The sequence below is a fragment of the Mus musculus genome, chromosome 3 (genome assembly GCF_000001635.26).
Source record: "Mus musculus strain C57BL/6J chromosome 3, GRCm38.p6 C57BL/6J".
Taxonomy (NCBI): domain Eukaryota; kingdom Metazoa; phylum Chordata; class Mammalia; order Rodentia; family Muridae; genus Mus; species Mus musculus.
The window spans coordinates 90,718,746-90,741,517 of NC_000069.6; the positions used below are offsets into that span (position 1 = coordinate 90,718,746).

General features: G+C 43.5%; 1 protein-coding gene and 1 pseudogene across 3 annotated transcripts; one reads left to right on the forward strand and one right to left on the reverse strand.

Moving 5' to 3' along the window:
* On the reverse strand, window positions 3,358-4,937 carry Gm5284 (predicted gene 5284; annotated as a pseudogene).
* On the forward strand, window positions 8,161-22,772 carry Pglyrp4 (peptidoglycan recognition protein 4). 3 transcript variants are annotated; one of them, NM_001165968.1, is made up of 8 exons: window positions 8,161-8,255; window positions 9,154-9,261; window positions 9,882-10,080; window positions 11,992-12,110; window positions 14,175-14,327; window positions 16,697-16,898; window positions 20,246-20,364; window positions 21,539-22,772. In NM_001165968.1, exons 1-8 carry the CDS (start codon window positions 8,207-8,209, stop codon window positions 21,715-21,717), a joined length of 1,128 nt encoding a protein of 375 aa, NP_001159440.1. In that variant the 5' UTR covers window positions 8,161-8,206; the 3' UTR covers window positions 21,718-22,772. The 3 variants fall into 3 exon arrangements, with proteins under 3 accessions (NP_001159440.1, NP_997146.2, XP_017175121.1); NM_207263.2 differs by having other exon boundaries at window positions 16,700-16,898; XM_017319632.1 differs by lacking the exon at window positions 8,161-8,255 and adding an exon at window positions 8,665-8,668 and having other exon boundaries at window positions 21,539-22,764.

Here is a 22,772-nt window from a genome sequence, read left to right on the forward strand (position 1 = left end):
TACTGGTTTGCTGTAGATTGCTTTTATCATGGTTAGGTATGGGTCTTGAATTCCTGATCTTTCCAAGACTTTTATCATGAATGGGTGATGGATTTTGTCAAATGCTTTCTCTGCGTCTAAGGAGATGATCATGTGGTTTTTGTCTTTGAGATTGTTTATATAATGGATTACATTGATTGATTTCCGTATATTAAACCATCCCTACATCCCTGGAATGAAACCTACTTGGTCAGCATGATGATTGCTTTAATGTGTTCTTGGATTCAGTTAGCGAGAATTTTATTGAGTATTTTTGCATCGATATTCATAAGAAAATTGGTCTGACGTTCTCTATCTTTGTTGGATCTCTCTGTGGTTTAGGTATCAGAGTAATTATGGTTTCATAGAATGAGTTTGGTAGAGTTCCTTCTACTTCTATTTTTTTTGCAGAACTGGAATTAGATCTTCTTTGAAGGTCTGATAGAACTCTGCACTAAACCCATCTGATCCTGGGCTCTTTGGGTTTGAGACTATTAATGACTGCTTCTATTTCTTTAGGGGATATGGGACTGTTTAGATCGTTAACTTGATCCAGATTTAACTTTGGTACCTGGAATCTGTCTAGAAATTTGTCCATTTCATCCAGGTTTTCCAATTTTGTTGAGTATAGCCTTTTGTAGAAGGATCTGATGGTGTTTTGGATTTCTCCAGGGTCTGTTGTTATGTCCCCTTTTCATTTCTGATTTTGTTAATTAGGATGCTGTCCTTGTGCCCTCTAGTGAGTCTGGCTAAGGGTTCATCTGTCTTGTTGATTTTCTCAAAGAACCAGCTCCTCGTTTGGTTGATTCTTTGAATAGTTCTTCTTGTTTCCATTTGGTTGAGTTCACCCCTGAGTTTGATTATTTCCTGCCTTCTACTCCTCTTGGGTGAATTTGCTTCCTTTTTTTCTAGAGCTTTTAGGTGTGTTGTCAATCTGCTAGTGTGTGCTCTCTCTAGTTTCTTTTTGGAGGCACTCAGAGCTATGACTTTCCCTCTTAGAAATGCTTTCATTGTGTCCCATAAGTTTGGGTATGTTGTGGCTTCATTTTCATTAAACTCTAAAAAGTCTTTAATTTCTTTATTCCTTCCTTGTCCAAGGTATCATTGAGAAGAGTGTTGTTCAGTTTCCACGTGGATGTTGGCTTTCTATTATTTATGTTGTTATTGAAGATCAGCCTTAGTCCATGGTGATCTGATAGGATGCATGGGACAATTTCAATATTTTTGTATCTGTTGAGGCCTGTTTTGTGACCAATTATATGGTCAATTTTGGGGAAGGTACCATGAGGTGCTGAGAAGAAGGTATATCCTTTTGTTTTACGGTAAAATGTTCTGTAGATATCTGTTAAGTCCATTTGTTTCATAACTTCTATTAGTTTCACTGTGTCTCTGTTTAGTTTCTGTTTCCATGATCTGTCCATTGGTGAAAGTGGTGTGTTGAAGTCTCCCACTATTATTGTGTGAGGTGCAATGTGTGCTTTGAGGTTTACTAAAGTTTCTTTAATGAATGTGGCTGCTCTTAACTTTGGAGCATATACATTCAGAATTGAGAGTTCCTCCTGGAGGATTTTACCTTTGATGAGTATGAAGTGTCCCTCCTTTTCTTTTTTGATAACTTTGGGTTAGAAGTCGATTTTATTCGATATTAGAGTGACTACTCCAGCTTGTTTCTTCAGACCATTTGCTTGGAAAATTGTTTTCCATCCTTTCACTCTGAGGTAGTGTCTGTCTTTTTCCCTGAGATGGGTTTCCTGTAAGCAGCAAATGTTGGGTCTTGTTTGTGTAGCCAGTCTGTTAGCCTATGTGTTTTTATTGTGGCATTGAGTCCATTGATATTAAGAGATATTAAGGAAAAGTAATTGTTGCTTCCTATTATTTTTGTTGTTAGAGTTGGCATTCTGTTCTTGTGGCTGTCTTCTTTTAGGTTTGTTGAAGGATTACTTTCTTGCTTTTTCTAGGGCGTGGTTTCTGTCCTTGTATTGGTTTTTTCCTGTTACTCTCCATTGAAGGGCTGGATTCGTGGAACGATAATGTGTGAATTTGGTTTTGTCGTGGAATACTTTGGATTTTTCATCTATGGTAATTGAGAGTTTGGCTGGGTATAGTAGCCTGGGCTGGCATTTGTGTTCTCTTAGGGTCTGTATAACATCTGTCCAGGATCTTCTGGCTTTCATAGTCTCTGGTGAAAAGTCTGGTGTAATTCTGATAGGCTTGCCTTTATATGTTACTTGACCTTTTTCCCTTACTGCTTTTGATATTTTATCTTTACTTAGTGCATTTGTTGTTCTGATTATTATGTGTTGGGAGGAATTTCTTTTCTGGTCCAGTCTATTTGGAGTTCTGTAGGCTTCTTGTATGTTCATGGGCATGTCTTTCTTTAGGTTTGGGAAGTTTTCTTCTATTATTTTGTTGAAAATACTTGCTGGCCCTTTAAGTTGAAAATCTTCAGTCTCATCTACTCCTATCATCCGTAGGTTTGGTCTTCTCATTGTGTCCTGTATTTCCTGGATGTTTTGAGTTAGGATCTTTTTGCATTTTCCATTTTCTTTGATTGTTGTGCCGATGTTGTCTATGGAATCTTCTGCACCTGAGATTCTCTCTTCCATCTCTTGTATCCTGTTGCTGAAGCTTGCATCTATGGTTCCAGATTTCTTTCCTAGGTTTTCTATCTTCAGTGTTGCCTCACTTTGGGTTTTCTTTATTGTGTCTACTTCCCTTTTTAGGTCTAGTATGGTTTTGTTCATTTCCATCACCTGTTTGGATGTGCTTTCCTGTTTTTCTTTAAGGACTTCTACTTGTTTAGTTGTGTTTTCATGTTTTTCTTTAAGGACTTGTAACTCTTTAGCAGTGTTCTCCTGTATTTCTTTAAGTGAGTTATTAAAGTCCTTCTTGATGTCCTCTACCATCATCCTGAGATATGCTTTTAAATCTGGGTCTAGTTTTTTGGGTGTGTTGGGGTTCCCAGGACTGGGTGGGGTGGGAGCGCTGCATTCTGATGATGGTGAGTGGTCTTGGTTTTTGTTAGTAAGATTCTTATGTTTGCCTTTTGCCATCTGGTAATCTCTGAAGTTAGTTGTTATAGTTGTCTCTGGTTAGAGCTTGTTCCTCCGGTGATTATTTTAGCCTCTACCAGCATACCTGGGAGACTAGCTCTCTCCTGAGTTTCAGTGGTCAGAATACTCTCTGCAGGCAAGCTCTACTCTTGCAGGGAAGGTGCCCAGATATCTTGCGTTCAAACTTACCTCCTGGCAGAAGTTGTGTTCCACTCACCAGAGGTCCTAATGTTCCGTGGAGAGTCCTCTGGGGACCTTGGGGGTGTCCGCAGACTCCACGCCCCACTCACAGTGGTTTGTATCAACAGAATGCTTTCATGACAATTACACATACAGACTCACACACTCTAGGGCTCTCTTTATATTCTAAAGAAAATAAACATTTACATTATTCATGATTTATACTAAATAATAAAAAAAGATCAATCATACACTTTTCTCTCAGACAGGATAAACTGCCAGAGTGTACAGCTTAACACCATCATCAGAGTCGTCCGCAAAGGGAACAGAGATTAAAAACACAACACAGCACAACACAACAAAACAAAACAAAACAAAATGCTTTCTTGAGAATGAAGTGCGTTCTGCTATAACCAGCAAGTGCCAGCAGTAAGCAAAATGGAGGAGGCCTGACAGGTCCACCTGGGCAAGCTGACCAGCACATCACAGTTTAAAAAGGAAGGTTATATATGCTATGTTACAAGTCCCAACCAGGCAGTATCAAGTGACATCTATTTCTTTGCTTGCTTTGTGATCATACCCTGTGGTGGTGTGACAGGTCTTGTGGCATTGAGTTTCTTTTTCTCTGAAGTCTTTCAAATCTGGAAGGAACACATGAGTGTTCCATCCACACTCATCATGGCACCTGCATTGTCAAACTCACCACAGTAGTTGGGTGCAGAAAACAGAGCGACTAACTGCGTCTTTGCAAAAAAACTCATACCTATCTTCAACCACTTGATAGGCTCTACATATAAGAGCCAAATCATGCTTATTGAGAAATTTTGCAACCAGTTCTGCACCAAATGTGAAGGACACTCCTCTGTCATTTTCATCTCAGTCGAAGATATCTTTATTAGGGTCAGGCCACAAAAGATAACAAAGAAGACCTTGATCTGGTACATCAGTTGGTCTCATAATTTGCCAAATCTGCTCCATAGATTGAAGATCTGGTGATAATCCTCCCTGACAGCAGAATATCTTCTTGTCCACTATGGTTGTTATTGGTAAGCAGTTAAAACAGTCTGTAAACATTTTCCACAGCTTAATGTATCTTCTTTTACATTCATCATAAAATCCATAGGTTCTATTGATGCTGTGACACTCATGGTTCCCTCTGAGAAGAAAGAAGTTCTCCAGACACTTGATTTGTAGGCCAGCAAGAGGCAGATCATCTCCAGTGACTGTTTTCTCCATCCACATAGTCTCCGAGAAACAAATACTTGCTCTCTGGAGGGAAGGCACCGAATTCAAACAGACAGCAAATCATAGTACTGCTGGTAGATGTTACCACGTATTTTGAGTGGTGCTTCAAGTACTGAAAGGATAGGCTGACTGAGGAAGATCTCCGGAGATTTCAGGCAGAGGTTTTGGATTGTGTTCTCCTGGAGCTGGACATTCTTGCCTGGCTTGGACCCTCTCAGTTCCAGCAGCTGTTGAATGATACTGTTGATGTTGAGTTTATCGATATCCACCATAGCCATCCCGCTGACCCTCCTGCAGGGCACCACCACCCACTTGCTACTGGGTCTCACTTGTCCTCCTTCCTCACACTATGAGCCCCTCGAGCGATCGTGGCAGTGTTGGTGGCAGCAGCAACCACAGCGGTCCCCTCTTCCCCCAGGCATCCTGGCTTCCTTCTTCTCTTCATTTATGTCCTTCTTAAATTCCTCTATCATCATTATCATGAGATGTGGTTTCTAGATCAGAATCTTGCTTTTCTGGTGTGTTGGGGTATCCAGGACTTGCTGTAGTGGGAGAACTGGGTTCTGATGATGCTAAGTAGCATTAGTTTCTGTTGCTTATGTTCTTGTGCTTGCCTCTCACTGACTAGGTATTTCTGGTGTTAGCTGTCCTTGCGCTCTCTCTCTCTCTCTCTCTCTCTCTCTCTCTCTCTCTCTCTCTCTCTCCCTCTGTCCCTCCTGTGAGCCTGGGTGTATCAAGGCTCTTGGGGTATAATCTTCTTCTGGGAGGGATTGGGGTGTAGAGGATTGTAGCACAGGGTCAGCTCCCAGGTGTAGATGGAAACTGGAAGGACTGTGTCCCCAGCTGTGCTGAGGTTACTGTGTCCACTGGGCCCAGGGCCAGACCAATTTGGGCCAGGTATTGGGGTGGTAGTGGTGGTCTCATCTGCAAGCTTGGGTGTGTCAACACTCCTGGAGGACAAGTTTTATGTATCCTGGCCATCCTGGAATTTGCTCTGTAGTCCAGGCCAGTCTTGAACTCAGAGATCCACTTGCTTCTGCCTTCTAAGTGCTCAAGGTGTGTGCCACCATATCCAGCTCACTTTTAGTTTTAAAAATACCCATTGAGGACTCAGAATGAGTGTTGTTGTTGTGTGTGTGGTATGGGCATGCATGTGCCACAGCATGCATTAAGAGGTCAGAGAACAATGCTTGGGAATCAGTTCTCCCCTTCTGACTTGTTGAGGTAGTATGGTATGTTTTGTTTGTTCCATGGCTGCACTGCATACCCTCGGATAGTAGGGCAGTGAGATATCTTTGTTTTCTTTCTCACTGTTGCAGTGTGTGTCTCCATATCCAGCTCATTAACCTGGCTTCTCAAGTTGTCAAGCTGGCACAACCAGTTCTTTTAAATGCTGAGCCATTTCCCAGGTTCCTGGTCTCAGATTTTAAAACATCTTGCTCTTAGAATTATTTTGTGCTTGTGAGAATTATTGAGTACCAGAAAGGGTTTTTAAAACATATCTTTTTTTTTCCTTTTTCTTCGAGGCAGGATTTCTCTGTATAGCCCTGGCTGTCCTAAAACTCATTCTGTAGACCAGGCTGGCCTTGAACTCAGAAATCCACCTGCCTCTGCCTCCCAAGTGCTGGGATTAAAGGCATGCACCGCCACAAAGGGTTTCTATGAGTTCTATTTTATACACTTATTTTGTTAGAATTTGAAAAAAATCCAAATTGTTTAAAGTACCATTAAAAACCCATTAATGTTAACCTATTAAAAATAATTACTTGCTTTACAAAGCTGTTGTATAATGTCTTTAAGACAATATTTACAAACCTCTTTACTGTACATCTTAGAGGAAGAATGCTGTAGTTGTTTTATTTCTATTTTTACATTCAATGTATTTCTATATTCTGTTTATATTGAAGACAGGAAGGAAAATACATCTCAGATAAGTATTTTTGAAGGTAGCAAAATATGCTAGTATTTTTAAATATAGTTATAGATATTATTCTTTTATACTACACCAAAAGGGTAGAAGATGGTGGCATGTCTACCTAGAGTGCTATTTCCTAAGGTCTCTGAAGACTGCCTTATTTGCTGGGATCCGAGAGGCTGTATATCCCCTGTGAAGTCACTGGAATTGTACTATCATGTGGAGCTTCCTCTATGAAGATCTACAGCTCCAAAAGATTAGGCTTCAGACCAGGACACCTGGTCAGGGATGACATAATTAGGCCCTGAGCCAGACGTGGGTAAAGACTGTTTCCTCTTATGGGTCATAGTGTGGGTGAAGCAGGAGGGAAGGTGTTGTACACACAGGCTACAGGGTCAGAATTAGGCACAGTGAACTTCCTCCTGGGAACATGGCTTTCTCCTTTCCTTCCATCACACCTCATGACCTTGGTAGAAAGGCATTTGGAGTAGTTACTGATAAATGACCTAAATCAATGGCCTTCAGATTTGAGAGTAGATCTCTGTTGGCAAGAAGTTCACTGATGCCAGTAACAGCCACCAGACATTTAGGTCCCAGGTCAGCAGGGCTTACTGAAGACTGAGCTGAAGAAGGAGGTGAGAGAGGATGTGGCAATTGTGCCCTTTCCCGGGGAGGAGGAACCCAAGCTTATTCACAGGGCGGGTCCCTGAGCTCTCAATTTGTCTGGTCTTACCTGAGTTCCTTTTGGTGCTCTGAAGTGCGTTGAATCCTAGTCTCAGACCTCTGTCCTCCATCTTTTTTTGGGCTCCCTCATGTCTTCTTTTGAGGAATTTGGAGCCAGAGTACTCCATTCCTAGTGAGAGGGTGCCTTCTTTAGGCAGGGAGAGCAGAAGGAGACACCTGCTAGAGGAGGTAAGAGACCTGGAAACCAAGGCAGAAGGCAGGAACTACCAGAAAGTGAGTGGTGAGCTGGTTGTCCTTTGATCTGCTGGCTGGAATAGAACAGCATCCCCAGGTAATTCTGTTTTGTATGAGAGCATGGTGGTGTGTGTATAGTGTATGTCAGAGTCCTCCCTCCATCTCCTTCTTCCTCCCCTCCCCCCCACTGGTGTGTGTGTGTGTGTGTGTGTGTGTGTGATTTTGAACTATATCATTCTCTCTTGTTAAACACTTTAGCAACTGAGCCATTCCCCAGTTTCAGCTTTTCCTGTTTGAGTGTGATCTTTTAAAAATTATCTCCAGAAGGAACTAGACTCTACTAAGCCAGTTTTAAGATAGATCAGGTGAGCTTTGCCCAAGAACCAGGTCTGTTCTCTCTCAACTCCGACATCCTGCTTACCTCACCCAGTCTTATTCCTATCTAGAAAAAGAATGTCTGCATTAGACCCTTCCAAGTGAGTTTGGATTTCTTAGTTGGACCATTCTTGTATTTTGTTCCTGTATATACAGATTTTGAGTGAGGATTATTTAAGACTTAATGTGTGAGTATCTACATAACACACACATGCACACACACACACACACACACACACACACACACACACACACGGCACCAGTAAAATAGAGTAGCTAGGAGTCTGTACTAGGATGTTGGGCACCAGCTGTGTACAGGGCACCCAGAGGAGCCTTAGCCAGGTGCCGGGCCTTAGAAGGCCCACAGCAAGGCAGTAGATAGACAGGGTTACACACAGTCAGGTGGCATGTCATTGGCAGCTGGCACAGTCATGTTAATTGTCAGTGTCTCTCCTAGGGTTGCTTATCATTCCCCGTGTAGGTGTCCTGGGGCCACCTGAGGATGCTGTCCTGGCTTCTTGTCTTCTCTATCTTGGTTCTTCTGGCACAGGGTAAGTTTTCTCCTGCTCTGGACCAAAAACATGCTCTTCCCTGGCATGTAAGAAGAGCGTTGTGGAGTCTATAGACCTGGGGCTAGCTCTTTGCCTTATTCCAAGAAATAGTTTTCAATAAGCGGTCAAATTCTTTAAATTAAATTCTTTAAATCTTAAGTTCTCTATCAAGATTGGGAAAAGGTTACTTTCCTCTTAAATTTGAGGATTAAGTGAGGTAACACACATGACTGACTTAGCACTTGGCAGTAAGAACCAATCAGTGGGAGCAATAGTTACACCTGTATTAATATTATGCCAGGTAGCATTTCCATAAATTTATATTTGTGCTTGTCAACAAAACAAGGTTCCTTTGGAGCAATAATGTAAACCAGTGTCCACTGACATCCCTCACAGTCCATGTAGGAGCATGGGTTTGACCAATACCCTAGCACAGAGCAAGAAATGGCCTGATTCATGAAAGGCCATTTTAACTATTTCTTCCTTTTGCATCAGATACAGAAAATGTACACAGATGAGAACATTGTGGTTTTGAGGTGCTTGAATATATTTCCCAGTTATTTTTGCCAATTGTATGTTTATATATGTCTTGTAATTGTACAATTGCAACAATTGTAATTGTTAATTGTAATATGCCTAATTCCCTACCTACAGTAATGAACTATGATCCTTAGGGAATTATCTGAAGACAGTATTAGAGAAAACAATGCCACCATCTGTTAGGGGGGTTTCCTGGTTAACCCATAGGGGCTTCTTGGGGGAGGCTTGGGGACTCAGGGAGGGAGAAAGGTAGTAGAGGGAGCAGCTATTTCTGCCCAGAGCACTGTTATTCCCATTATTATCAAAGGGTTTTGGAACTCTTTGAAGACAGATGAAAACAGAAACATTCTTTTTGCAGGTGTTTCCTCCTGGGAAAATCCACAAACTGATCAGGTGTCAGAAGGGCTGCAGCAACTGTTTGGCAACATATCCCAACTCTTTGAGAAAGGCATACTAGGCCGTGATGGTGAGGAGACTTGGGGATCTGCTGGGGTTTCTTATGTGGCCTGAAATGCATTGCAAATTTGCACAGCCAACTGGGACAGGTTGAATAGCATTGAATTGTAGAGGGGCTCTGGCCAGCAGCTCAATTACCTTTTTTATGCTCTTGGGATATAAGGGAATGATATCAAAATGGAAGGAACACTTATACAGGGTAGAGAGCCAATCTCTGTGTTCCGCAGGTCAGAGAGTGAAGGGTAGATGAAGACCCTACCTGGTGAGATCTCCTAGATAGAGGAGGAGGTGTGACTCCTTAAGGAGAGTAGAAGTCACAGAGGAAATTGTCAATGAATGCAAAATCAGGCTAGAGGGCTGGATGGGGACAAGTGAATGGCATGGGCATGCTTCCTAATGGGGATGCACTTATGATGGGGATTCCTAAGATGGAAGAGCAAAATGTCCAGACTCCCTGGCCAGTTCAGCTACATTGGGGGTGAGAATCTGCCAGGTGTATGCATGAGCAGGAAAGTATGGCCATCTGCTGATACCTCTCCTGGAGCATTTTCACCAGCACGGGTCAGACAACATGCAGCTCAGGCAGCAAATGTAGGATGCACTAATTGACATGCCATGCTCTCCCCACAGATGTCTTCACTATGGTTTCTCGTGAGGAATGGGGGGCAGAAGCAATTGGTTGCAGCTCTAAGCTGAGCAGGCCAGTGGATGTCCTTGTCATACACCATATCCCTGGACTAGAGTGCCACAACAAAACTGTCTGTAGCCAGAAGCTTCGGGAACTACAGGCCTACCACATCCACAACAGCTGGTGTGATGTGGCTTACAAGTACGTGGCTGGGCCAGTCATGTGCTCAGAGCTGTTCTGCTAAGGTTCTTGTCTTTCACCCGTTTTTCTTGCTTTCTTGGTTGTGGTTCTATAGGTTTTGTAATGAATGCAGTATTCAAAGTCTTCAAACTTTTCTGTGAGGTTCTTACCTCTGAGATGCAGGATGAAAATCAAGATATAACTGCTTCTTCGAATGCCTCTGGAAAATCTTGGTTTACCTGACACATCACAGTTTACAGAATTCTTCCTTATACCTAAGTGCCTCCATCATCCACCAGTTTGAGTAGGGCAGAACAAGAGTCACTCTTTCCCCAAGGTAGGGAGGTTGTTTGATTTCCTCAGTGTCATACATGGGTACAGTCATCTATTCTAAACTAGCTCATCCTGTCTCCACCCAAGGTATTCTCATCACACTACAGGTATGGGCTCTGATCTCACTGGGGAAATCATCCCACCTATGTCCCCAGCAGCCTGTCTAGGAGACTCTTACCTGACTTTGGCCAGTTGTCAACAGTCTGAAGCTTGCTAATGGCTTCTGGTCTCAAGTGTCCACAGCATCTCTGCTTTCCTACACCGTGCTCTCCTTTTTTTTTTTTTTTTTTTTTCCATTTTTTATTAGGTATTTAACTCATTTACATTTCCAATGCTATACCAAAAGTCCCCCATATCCACCCACCCCCACTCCCCTGCCCACCCACTCCCCCTTTTTGGCCCTGGTATTCCCCTGTACTGGGGCATATAAAGTTTGCAAGTCCAATGGGCCTCTCTTTCCAGTGATGGCCGACTAGGCCATCTTTTGATATATATGCAGCTAGAGTCAAGAGCTCCGGGGTACTGGTTAGCTCATAATGTTGTTCCACCTATAGGGTTGCAGATCCCTTTAGCTCCTTGGCTACTTTCTCTAGCTCCTCCATTGGGAGCCCTATGATCCATCCATTAGCTGACTGTGAGCATCCACTTCTGTGTTTGCTGGGCCCCGGCATAGTCTCACAAGAGACAGCTACATCTGCGTCCTTTCAATAAAATCTTGCTAGTGTATGCAATGGTGTCAGCGTTTGGATGCTGATTATGGGGTGGATCCCTGGCTATGGCAGTCTCTACATGGTCCATCCTTTCATCTCAGCTCCAAACTCCGTCTCTGTAACTCCTTCCATGGGTGTTTTGGAACACCGTGCTCTCCTTAAGGCGTCTGTAGTTTAGAGGAGTTAATGATCCATGGAGGACAGGAATTAGTGGTTAACTTCACCAGTCCAGGCTTTCTGAGTGATGGTTCTAACGTGTATATACACAGTTCTTCAGCAGGAAATGGTGGGTGACTGCCAGTCACCATCAGGTCTGGGTGTCCTTTCTCAAGCTAGTTCAGGCATATACGGTATTGGATTTCTCTCTTTGGTGTTTTTTCTCCTTGCCTCATCTCTGTGGCTTCTGTGACCACTCCTCAAACACACTGCCTGCCACTATGTCCATGTCTCACATGGTGTGTTTATGTAGGATGTTACCTAGCAGGGAGAAAACAAATGAGTAGCCTATGTGGAGATCTTGTGGACAGTATGCCTTCAGTGGGAGGTAGGAGAGCCATTTTGAAGGATGTATGGAATCCATGGAGACAAATATTGTATGGCTAGATTAACTGTAGTTTCTGCAGATGAACAGGGTCGCCTCTTTCTTCTCAATATTTAGGATGATTTATATATAACTTGGGTATGGGAAGTATGAGATGTGTGTGTGTCCTTTTCAATGTTAAGGATGAGAGTACATAACTTGATCTTTCTATTGTCTCAGAGAAATCCATGTCGATACTTTTTGTGAAGCTGCCCTGAGTTCTTCTCCCTTCTCAGCCTAAGTAGGTGGTTTTCTTTGTCAGGGATGTGTACCAGTTCCAGTCAGTAACTTGCGTTTCCCTGCCCACAGTTTCCTGGTTGGGGATGATGGCAGAGTATATGAAGGTGTTGGTTGGAATGTCCAAGGCTCTCACGACCAGGGCTACAAGAACATCTCCTTAGGTGTTGCCTTCTTTGGTACCCAAGAAGGTAATGGCACCTCAGCTGACAGTTCTTCCAAGAGATTTCTGCTGCTCTGACTTGATGGCCTGCTACCCTCTCTGTTTTTCCTGGCATGTTTTTCTCCCTTGGTTTCTAGAATGCACCATGTGATGTTCTTCCTTCTGCTCTGCCTTTCTTCTATGTCTCTGCCACATTTCTTTTATTCCCCATTAATTAATTTATTCACATTCCAATTGCAGTCCCTCTTCCTCACAGTCCCTGTCCACATGGCTTTTCTCCCCCTCCCCTCCCATTCACCTCTGAGAAGGGGGAGGTCTCCCTGGGGAACCAACTTACCCTGGCACCTTAAGTCACTGCAGGACTGGGTACATTCTTTGTCACTGAGGCCAGAGATGACAGCTCAGTTAGGGGAGCAGGATCTACAGGCAGGCAACAAAGTCAGGGACAGTCACTCTAGTTGCTGGGGACCCACATAAAGACCAAGCTGCACCTCTGGTATATATGCTCTGCCACATTTTTTTCCTTGAACTCCCAGGCTTCACTAGGCGAGTCCCTCTTGCTCTTTGCACTGGGCTTCTGTCTGCTAGGTTCTTGCTCTGTTCTTCTTCAGGTAGATCTGTGGTTTGTGTGTTATAACTCTGTGTTAGTGGCCATTGCACCTTTTTTTCCAGGACCGACAGGTCTGTAGCTGCAGGCCAGATGGCTCTCTGTTTCTCACTCAGATTTTCTATCCATTAAAACAAGAAAAACACCTTGATGCTTCCAATTAGGTATTTTTCTTGTTGCTGTAACTAAACACCAGATGAAACCAACTTAAGGAAAAAAAAAGAAGGGTTTATTTTAGCTCACAGTTTGAGGGGATACCTCATCACAATTGGAGAGACATCATATCAGGAGCTCAAAAGTGGTTGGTGGCATTGCATCCACTGTTAGAAATAGGATGACACTGGGGCTCACCCATTCTTCCTATGTTCAGTCCAGGATTCCATCCATGGAATGGTGCTGTCTGAAGTTAGGGTGTGTCATCCACCTCAAAGAACTCATTCAGGATATGTATCTGTAGGGTTGTCTCCTAGATCGGCTCATGTTGACAATTAATTGTATTAATTTTCTTGTATAATATATTTTGACCATGCTTTCCCCATCCCCAACTCTTCCCAGATTTCCCCATTTCATGTTCTCTCTCTCTCTCTCTCTCTCTCTCTCTCTCTCTCTCTCTCTCTCTCTCTCTCTCTCTCCCTCCCTCCCTCCCTCTCTCTCTCTCTCATAGAAAAAAATCCAAGCAAAACAAAATGAAAGAAAAAAAGCACAAAGTGGAGTGCCTGCCACCCATGGAATGTGTTTTGTTTTGTGTTGTGTTCTGGGACATCCCAGCCTCTAATGACAGTCTTTCATTTTCTTCCAAGTCTGTTAATTCCAACCTCTTGCCCCCTTAGTCCTAACACAGTCCCAGCAGCAGGTCAGTGAGTTTGTTAGCTGATTTCTGTAGTTTCTTGTTTTATACTCAGTACACTTTGGGACAGTCCAGGTAGATTCCATTATTCTTATTACTACAGTGTGCAGCCCAAGTTTCAGAGAAGCAGACAACCCAAAGTAACACACCATGGGGAAGAAGTCAGAACATAAGCCTGAACTTCTCATTTCCAATAAGTGGGTGGGTCCCACAGAACCACTGGGTCCAGGATGCCTGTTCAGTTTATAGATTTATTGGTTGGTTTGGGATTTGAAGCATGTACTTTTTAGATCCCATGCTGTTCTTCATGAGCAAGGAGTTTGCTAATAGTACCTGAGTCAGAGCTTTGTGCTAAGAAAAATGATGGGAGGTGCTGGTGTGAGCAGGGAGCTTACTGGGCATAGCTACCTTAAAGGTCTCCTGTGGATGGAGGGTATGGTCATGTAGGTCGTGGAACATCTTTGGGGAGGGCTTCAACCTGAGCCACCCAGAGCCCAGCTATAGCAGGTCCTTGATGAGCACCTCTCTGACCTGTCCCCATGGTTTCCTCTAGCAGTTGTATAGTTTGTCCCTGGTTTCTTTCCACTGTTCCCTGACAATAGGCCAGACTGGGATATCTATAAACCACTCTCTTCCAGGCCATAGTCCCAGCCCTGTTGCTCTGTCAGCCATGAAGGGCCTGATTTCCTATGCTGTGAAGAAGGGACACTTGTCATCCAAGTACATCCAGCCATTGCTTGCGAAAAGTGAAGACTGCCTGGTCCCTCCACAGAAGGGGAAACAGAAGAAAGGTGAGACCCAGGAGTGACTCTTTAGGCTTTCTTACATCCCTCCTAGGAGCCATGTAGTTACCTAGCTTTCTAAAATACTGGTGCTGGCAAACCTTGAGAGGAACCTCTCAGGCTACCTCTTTCTGCATTAGCTGTGGTGACAGCACCCCATCAGAATGAGTGGTGTTATGGGAACAATCTTTCTGCAGTCACTCCACACTTGCTTCCTCAGCAAAACTTATATCTAAGGAACAAAGCACAAAAACCGTTGAGTCACAGAGCTTCAGTGCAGAGGGGAGAGAAAGATAAGGAACAAATTGAACAGGTAAAAGACTCAGTGTGTTGTTATATGGTCAAAACTGTTAGGGAAGAAAATAGGCATAGAAAAGGACTGAGTGCGTTACTGCACAGTTCTTTTTCACAACTGCACATTTACAAATAGAGAAAATAACAGAAACTTGACATTGTCACTCTGACATTAAAGGAGGAACTAAAAAATTTAGACAAGCTAGATGCTGTTTTGGGTTAACAAGCAGTGACAGCATTAAAACCCATGAGTTATTAGATTCATTTGTTTGTTTTTGTGTAGGAGAGTTTTGCCTACACACATATACATTAATGCCATGTTTAAAACCAGTGCCCACGACTATCAGAGGATGGCATCAGATTCCCTGGAATTGGAATTACAGATGATTGTGAGCTGTCATGTGAACACTAGAAGTCAAACCCAGGCCCTCTGCAAGAGCCACAAGCACTCTTAGTCACTGAGCCATGCCTCCAGCCCAAACCCAAACCCAACTTCCTTCCTTCCTTCCTTCCTTCCTTCCTTCCTTCCTTCCTTCCTTCCTTCCTTCCTTCCTTCCTTCCTTCCTCCCTCCCTCCCTCCCTCCCTCCCTCCCTCCCTCCCTCCCCCCTCTCTCTTTGAACCAATGAGTGTTTTGGGGTTAATTACAGGAGCATGGGCAAGGGGTTACTTATGAGGGATCCCATCACCAAAAGCCCACCTCTGTGAGCGTCCACTTCTGTATTTGCCAGGCACTGACATAGCCTCACAAGAGACAGCTATATCAGGATCCTGTCAGAAAAATCTTGCTGGCATATGTAATAGTGTCTGGGTCATCTATTGGATGGAACACAGGGCCCCTAATGAAGGAGCTAGAGAAAGTACCCAAGGAGATAAAGGGGTCAGCAACCCTATAGGAGGATCAACAATATGAACTAACCAGTACCCCACAGAACTGTGTCTCTAGTTGCATATGTAGCAGAGGATGGCCTAGTTGGCCATCAATGGGAGGAGAGGCCCTTGGTCTTGGGAAGATCATATGCCCCAGTACAGGGGAATGCCAGGGCCAGGAAGCAGGAGTGGGTGGGTTGGAGAGCAGGGCAGGGGGGTATAGGGGACTTTTGGGATAACATTTGAAATGTAAATGAAGAAAATATCTAATAAAAATTGAAAAAAAAGATCTATTGGGCTGGAGAGATGGCTCAGCAGTTAAGAGCACTAACTGCTCTTCCAGAGGTCCTGAGTTCAATTCCCAGCAACCACATGGTGGTTTACACCATCTGTAATGGAATTTGATGTCTGAAGAGAGTGACAGTGTATTCACATGCATAAAATAAATAAGTAAGTCTTCTTAAAAACAAAACAAAACAAAACAAAACAAAACAAAACAAAACAAAACAAAAAGCCCACCTCAGTCTGGGTGCAAGTTGGAGCATGTCTCAGCTAGTCTCAGCATTCCTCACTGTGCACACGCACACACAGACACACAGACACACAGACACACAGACACACAGACACACAGACACACAGACACACAGACACACAGACACACACACACACACACACACACACACACACACACACAGAGAGAGAGAGAGAGAGAGAGAGAGAGAGAGAGAGAGAGAGAGAGAGAGAGAGGAGGAACAGGAGAGGCCTAGTGAACATGGCCAGTGTGTCAGGGACTTCCTGAAGCATTTGAGATAAAACTGGTATGAATTATTGGCCTTTTCTTAGGCTTAATAAAGTTTGAAGAAACTTGTCCTTATCGTCATGAACCATGAATCAGTTTGAGCACTTCCTTGAGACTGCTGTCATCTCTCCATATTTAGGATTGCTTTATACAAGCAGAATCTTATGGCTTTTAAATGTCTATCAAACATACTTCCATAATAAAGCTTCTATGTTTGCTGCTTGGATTAGTATAGTCCAGAGTAACACAGCCAGGATTGGGAAGAAGTTTGAGGGTGGTTTGGCAAACAAATCTCAAGAAGCAGAGGATTACAGCTGCCCTCAGTAGTCATGTGGTTGGCATGGGGTGGTAAAATGAATCCTCTATGCTTTGTTGTTGTTTTTTTTTTTTTTTTTTTTGTTTTGTTTTATCCTACAGCAGCTTGTCCCCACATAGTTCCACGGTCTGTTTGGGGCGCGAGAGACTCCCACTGCTCCAGAATGACTCTCCCTGCGAAGTATGCCATCATTCTTCATACTGCTGGGAGAACATGCAGTCAGCCTGATGAGTGCCGCCTGCTGGTCCGAGATCTCCAGTCGTTCTTCATGAACAGGCTAAATGCATGTGACATTGGGTATAAGTAAGCCATCCCCAAAACAGGGTCTTTTTTCCTTCAGTGGGAGAATCAGGTTCTTTCAACAGGTGGGAAAGGCAGATGATTTTAATGGATTACTGACTATATGAGAGACCGACCTATAATTCTATAGGTGATTCTATAATAAAGAATGTGTTACCTAATGGGAGGACATTTTCCCTCTCCCCAGATTCCTTCCCTTATCCTATCTCTGTGTCCGTCTATTTGTCTGTCTTTCTCTTCTCCCACTTTCCTTTTCTCCTCCTACTCTCTTCCTTCCCTCCCTTCCTTCCTTTTCACATAATGTATTCTTTTTTTGAACTCTTTTATGATAGCTTTTTGTTTTTTATTTTTTCCATTTTTTATTAGATTTTCTTTATATACATTTCAAATTTCAAATGCTATCCCGAAAGTTCCCCATCTCCCCACCCACTCCCCTACCCACCCACTCCCACTTCTTGGCCCTGGCGTTCCTCTGTACTGAGGCATATAAAGTTTGCAGACCAATGGGCCTCTCTTTCCAGTGATGGCCGAATAGGCCATCTTCTGATACATATGCAGGTAGAGACACAAGCTCAGGGGGTACTGGTTAGTTCATAATGTTGTTCCACCTATATGGTTGCAGATCCCTTTAGCTCCTTGGGTACTTTTTCTAGCTCCTCCATTGGGGGCCCTGTGATCTATCCCGTAGCTGACTGTAAGCATCCACTTATGTGTTTGCTAGGCCCCGGAATAGTTTCACAAGAGGCAGCTATATCAGGGTCCTTTCAGCAAAATATTGCTAGTGTATGTATTCTAAATGAATATAAAAATTCTATGATTGGGTTTTGTTGGTTAAGAACACATACACTGGGGGCTGGAGACATGGCTCTGTGGTTAAGTGCACCAACTGCTGCCCCGGAGGTCCTGAGTTCAATTCCCAGCAACTACATGGTGGCTCACAACTGTCTGTGATGGAATAAGATGCACTCTTCTGGTGTGTCTGAAGACAGTTACAGTGTACTCATATAAATAAATCTTAAAAAAGAAAACCTGCATTAAAAGACAGTAACTAAAAGACAGTAACTCAAAACTGTAACATAGAAAACAAAGTGTTTGACTAAAGAGTCAAAACCACTGGAGGATGTATCCAGAGCTTGCAGCTAAGACACAGGAACATCTCAGCTCATTTCCCATTACAAACAAACTAAACTTGAAGCCTAAGGACAAGGCACTGCTAACTCATATGGTGTGTTTGTGTGTGTTAATAGAAGAGCCACTCTCTGGGGACATTCACTGTCTGGGGATTAGCTTCTGTAGCTGTATTTTAGTCTTGACTGTTCCCACCAGGCACTTGAGTGCAATGTGCGTGCCTCAGTTGCATTTGTTACTTGATATATTCTTCTAAGATGACTGATCTTTAGTAAAGCACTTTGAAGATGGGAGAAAATATTATCTCCAATTGTGTATCAGGATTTACCAAATGATTAGTAGGTCTTGCCATCCAGGGTAATCTGATGTTGTTCTTTCAAATTGCAATGGAGATATGAATATTAAATATGAACTTAGAATTCTTTTTTTTTCAACTAAGGACAAAGGCTTTCCTTTCCTACTTAGGCTCTAGTTACTGTTTTCTTGTCTCCAGGTTTATATCGTGTCCTACCGCCATTCTTGAAAGGGTCTGAACTCAGGAAACACTCTCATTCATTACAGCATTAGGCTGTGCTCTGGGGCAGGAAGCATAGGTGGCTCTTACCCTCCTGATGTTCAGACTTCAGTGAGGGAGAAACAACGCTAGTCTCAACAAGGTAAATTAAGTGCTATTATGAAGAGCACATGAAAGACAAGCAGGAAGGCAGGAAGAGGAGTGAGGGACTCACTCCTCAGAGGAGAAACTCATTAACTGGGACCCAAGGAGGGAGTGGGAACAAATCAGAGGTGGAAGCAGCAAGAGTGCTTCAAATACAGTTGAAGGCCTGGATTCCAGGGTGAGAATAGTGTCTTTGAGGATCTGAAAGATTGATTATGATCACATAAATGCCAACATTGGGTGTGGTGAGAGGTGAGGCTGGGAGGCAAAGATCCATGTCCTGAAGAATGATGAATCTTCAATTGGGAGTTTAGATTCTGCACAAAGGACTAAGAGCAAGATTTTACATGATTTGTATTTGAGAAAGGCAACTTGGATGATTCTTTGGGAACAAAATGGTGAGGGTAATGAGAGTTTAAGATTTGTGACAATACAGACAAGGCAAGATGTTTATAGAGCTAAGAGGGTACAGATGTCACAGGGAGAAGTGGAGGCACTTAAGAGTTCATGAAAGTGAGTGACTAGTGACTATGGAATAAGACTATGTCAGAGTGTCTGGGAGACACTGGTGACAAGCCTTGGCTGGCAAGTGAATGAATCAAGTCGGCTGAGGTCTAGGTTTGGAGCCAGTAGGTGGTGATTTTCTCTCCAATGCTACCCAGAGAAGGTGGGAGGTGGCTCCAAATGTGAGTTGTGCACTTTCATGGATAGGGAAGAAGTCAAGGAAATGGATAGGTTGGTTCTGAGCAAGTATGTAGAGTAAGAAGGAAAAGGTGCAAGGGAGCACTCCAAGGAGCACAAACTTGAAAAGGCTGAGACACAGAATGGATGTGACAGACAAGAGGGTGAGTAGACCATTACACAGTGGACTTCTGGGGAAGAGGGTGACTGGAGAAGGAAAAGGGATTGCCAGGTTCAACTTTATGGGCAATGATAATTAGACATTTGGGAAATCAGGGAGTCAGTTGGTAAGTCATTTATGTTCTTTTTTTTCAAACTGAGAATGTATTTATTTTACAGATAGATCAATATTTTCTTACAGTAGAGATTGAATGTATATGTGTGTGTGTGTTTAAGAATTTTTATTAGATATTTTCTTTATATACATTTCAAATGCTATCCCGAAAGTTCCCTATACCCTCTCCCCGCCCTGCTTCCTTATCCAACCACTCCCGCTTCTTGGCCCTGGCGTTCCCCTGTACTGGGGCATATAAAGTTTACAAGATCAAGGGGCCTCTCTTCCCAATGATGGCCAACTAGGCCATCTTCTGCTACATATGCAGCTAGAGATACGAGCTCTGGGGGTACTGGTTAGCTACTGTGGCAATTTACTCCTGCAGAGATCAGCCAATGTTTTAATTCTGGGTCCCTCTAGAGCCCCATTCTTCCAGACATTTTCACTAGCATACCACTCACAATGACGCTCTTACTGGTTCTGAAACTTGGTGCTTAGTTGTGTAAAAAAAAAAAAAAGAAAAAAAATTGAGTGAACTGATGAAGGCAAGTGTCAGTCCCTGAGTGTCTCTCTTTCATGCTAATCTCCATCTCTCCTGTGCTTCTTCAGCTTCCTCGTGGGCCAGGATGGTGGTGTTTATGAAGGAGTGGGCTGGAATAACCAAGGTTCCAAAACTGATAGCTACAATGACATCTCTTTGAGTATCACCTTCATGGGCACCTTCACAGGTAAGTGGAGGATTTGGGTAGTTGCGATCCTTGTGTGATGTTTGAGGCGAGTGTTTGATTTGGACTGGAAAGATATCAGTCTCAGACGTTGTTTAAAGCATCATATGCTGAAGCTCTGTATTTACACTTATCTAAGATGAGTGTGGTTGAAAGTGACCCTCAGATCCCAGAGAGTAGGTATTCTGTAGTTACTTTTTTCACACACAGACAAAACTTAGTCTCTCTCTCTCTCTCACTGTCTTTCCTCCCTCTTTTTATCCTTTTCCGTCCGTCCCTCCCTCCCTCCCTCCCTCTCCCTCCCTCCCTCCCTCCCTCCCTCCCTCCCTCCCTCATTCCTCCCTCCCTCTCTCTTTTCTTCCTCCCCTCCCTCCCCCCTCTTTCTGCTACAATGAATGGGTAAAGCAAAGAAAAATGTTGTGAGTAATTCCAGTTCCCCGTTGTAACTATCCTATTTTGGTTCTCATGGTAACAATTCTAGATCATGTTAGCCTTATACAGCAAAGCAGAATTTAGGCATTTGCCTTGACTGCACTGAAAGTATTCATTTACTCAGAGCTTCTGACTAGAGCTACGGTGTTGTTGTTTTGAGTTTCTGGAAAGGTGAGGTACTGTTATTGCTACACATTTCTGGTTGGTTTGAAGATGAGCCCTACATGGAGGCTAAGGGCATGTGAGGAGAGGCTGAGTATTGGCTTTGTTGGGAAGGCCTGTAAAGCTTGCTGCTGCTGACATTCTGGGTGAGACAACTCATTGTCACAGATCTGTACTTTGACGTTTGGTTGGTATGGCCATTCCCCCAACTCAACAATAAAAGTGTTCTTTCTTCTCCCACTCTTCTCCCACTTTTGTCAATCAAGTATATCTCTAGGCATTGCCACACAGTCCTTAGGTTACTGAAGTAGTTCTAATAGAGAACTATCAGGACAAACTTTCACTGTAGGAAAACATTTAGAGTTAGTCAGAACTGTATTTATATTTCCAGGAATTTAGAGTCAGGAAGACTTTGAGACCAAGACATGTAAAATCTTGATCTGCTGTTCTGTCTGTCTATAGAATGGCTGCCAAATATCAAATATGCTATTTTAGTGGTAGGCTGGGTGGGTTTTGGAACATAATCTGTCATGCTCTGGGCACCTTGGGATCTTACAATCAGTGGTTTGGCTGTGTTTTGCAGGTTCCCCACCCAATGCAGCTGCACTGGAGGCAGCCCAGGACTTGATCCGGTGTGCTGTGGTCAAGGGGTACCTGACCCCCAACTACCTGCTAATGGGCCACAGTGATGTGTCCAACACTCTGTCCCCTGGGCAGGCACTGTACAACATTATCAAGACGTGGCCCCATTTCAAGCACTGAGGGAAGCCCTATCCCTATCTGAGGATGCTCTTCCTCCTGCTGGGTGTCTGTCTTTACCTTTCACCTTGGATTAGTATATCTGTCCTCTCATTTCAAAAACTTTACCTTGTTCATTTCCTAGATTGGGATGACCTTGTCCTCTCTTGGTGACATTTACCAGTTTCCCCCAAGTTTTGCACTTATAGTCCCTTGAGCCTGAGCCAAGGCTCTTCTCTCCTAGGTACTTGTCTGCTCAACCAGGCCAGGTAATGGTCTGATTCTTGTCATACCTTATTCCCTAGTTATCTGCCCCCCTGTCTGGTACCTATGGCCTGTCTGGTACCTATGGCCTGTCTGGTACCTATGGCCTGTCTGGTAGTTCCCAGCTCTCATCCGTAGCCCAGGGAGAGTGCCCTCACCTCCTCTGCTCACACATCCACTTGTGCATATGTGGATGCCCCCTTGCAGACATCCAGGTCCTCTTCTAGATTATGAGTTTTCCAGAACAGCCGCAGAATTTTCTTTCCCACTAGGTAGCCTGTGTCAGCTCCTGATCTGTGTTTAAATGTTTCTAGATATTATAGATGTTTGTTGGAGAAATGGAGGAACAAGTTAAAGGCCCCAGTCCTTTTCCAAAGGTTTGCCATCACCCCTCTGTGGAAACCTTGCTGTCCAGTTTCCCATCCTGCCATTATTCTTGGCACTGGTACTTCTTGGTTGGAGGCTCAGAGCTGTGGTGACTTATGTGTCCATAACACATGCCATGTCTCTGAAGTCCTGTGCCATTGTATCCATAGAGCACCCTGAGTGCCAGGACCATATGTTCTTCCAAGGGCAAGGCAGACTGACAACACTTGCTGCCTAGTACTGTGGTCTCCTGAATGAGTCTTGCTGGTCTCTGAAACCCTCCCTACCTTCATAATTTGTTGTAAGCACATGAAGCCTTATCTTACTCTGTGTTGTTCTGAAAAATGGATGGGAGAGTAAGAGGAAAAGAGGAGAGATGAATAAAAGGAATATAGTATAGAGATTGTCTTGTTAAAATTTTCATAAAATAAAGTTTTATCTTATTTTAT

What these genes read in the sequence shown, in the direction of transcription:
- Pglyrp4 (NM_001165968.1), top strand. Translation starts at nt 8,207, where the DNA reads ATGCTGTCCTGGCTTCTTGTCTTCTCTATCTTGGTTCTTCTGGCACAG. An exon ending in GAAGGGGAAACAGAAGAAAG is followed by an intron (nt 14,328 to 16,696) that starts GTGAGACCCAGG and finishes TTTATCCTACAG; the next exon opens with CAGCTTGTCCCCACATAGTT. An exon ending in CTTCATGGGCACCTTCACAG is followed by an intron (nt 20,365 to 21,538) that starts GTAAGTGGAGGA and finishes TGTGTTTTGCAG; the next exon opens with GTTCCCCACCCAATGCAGCT.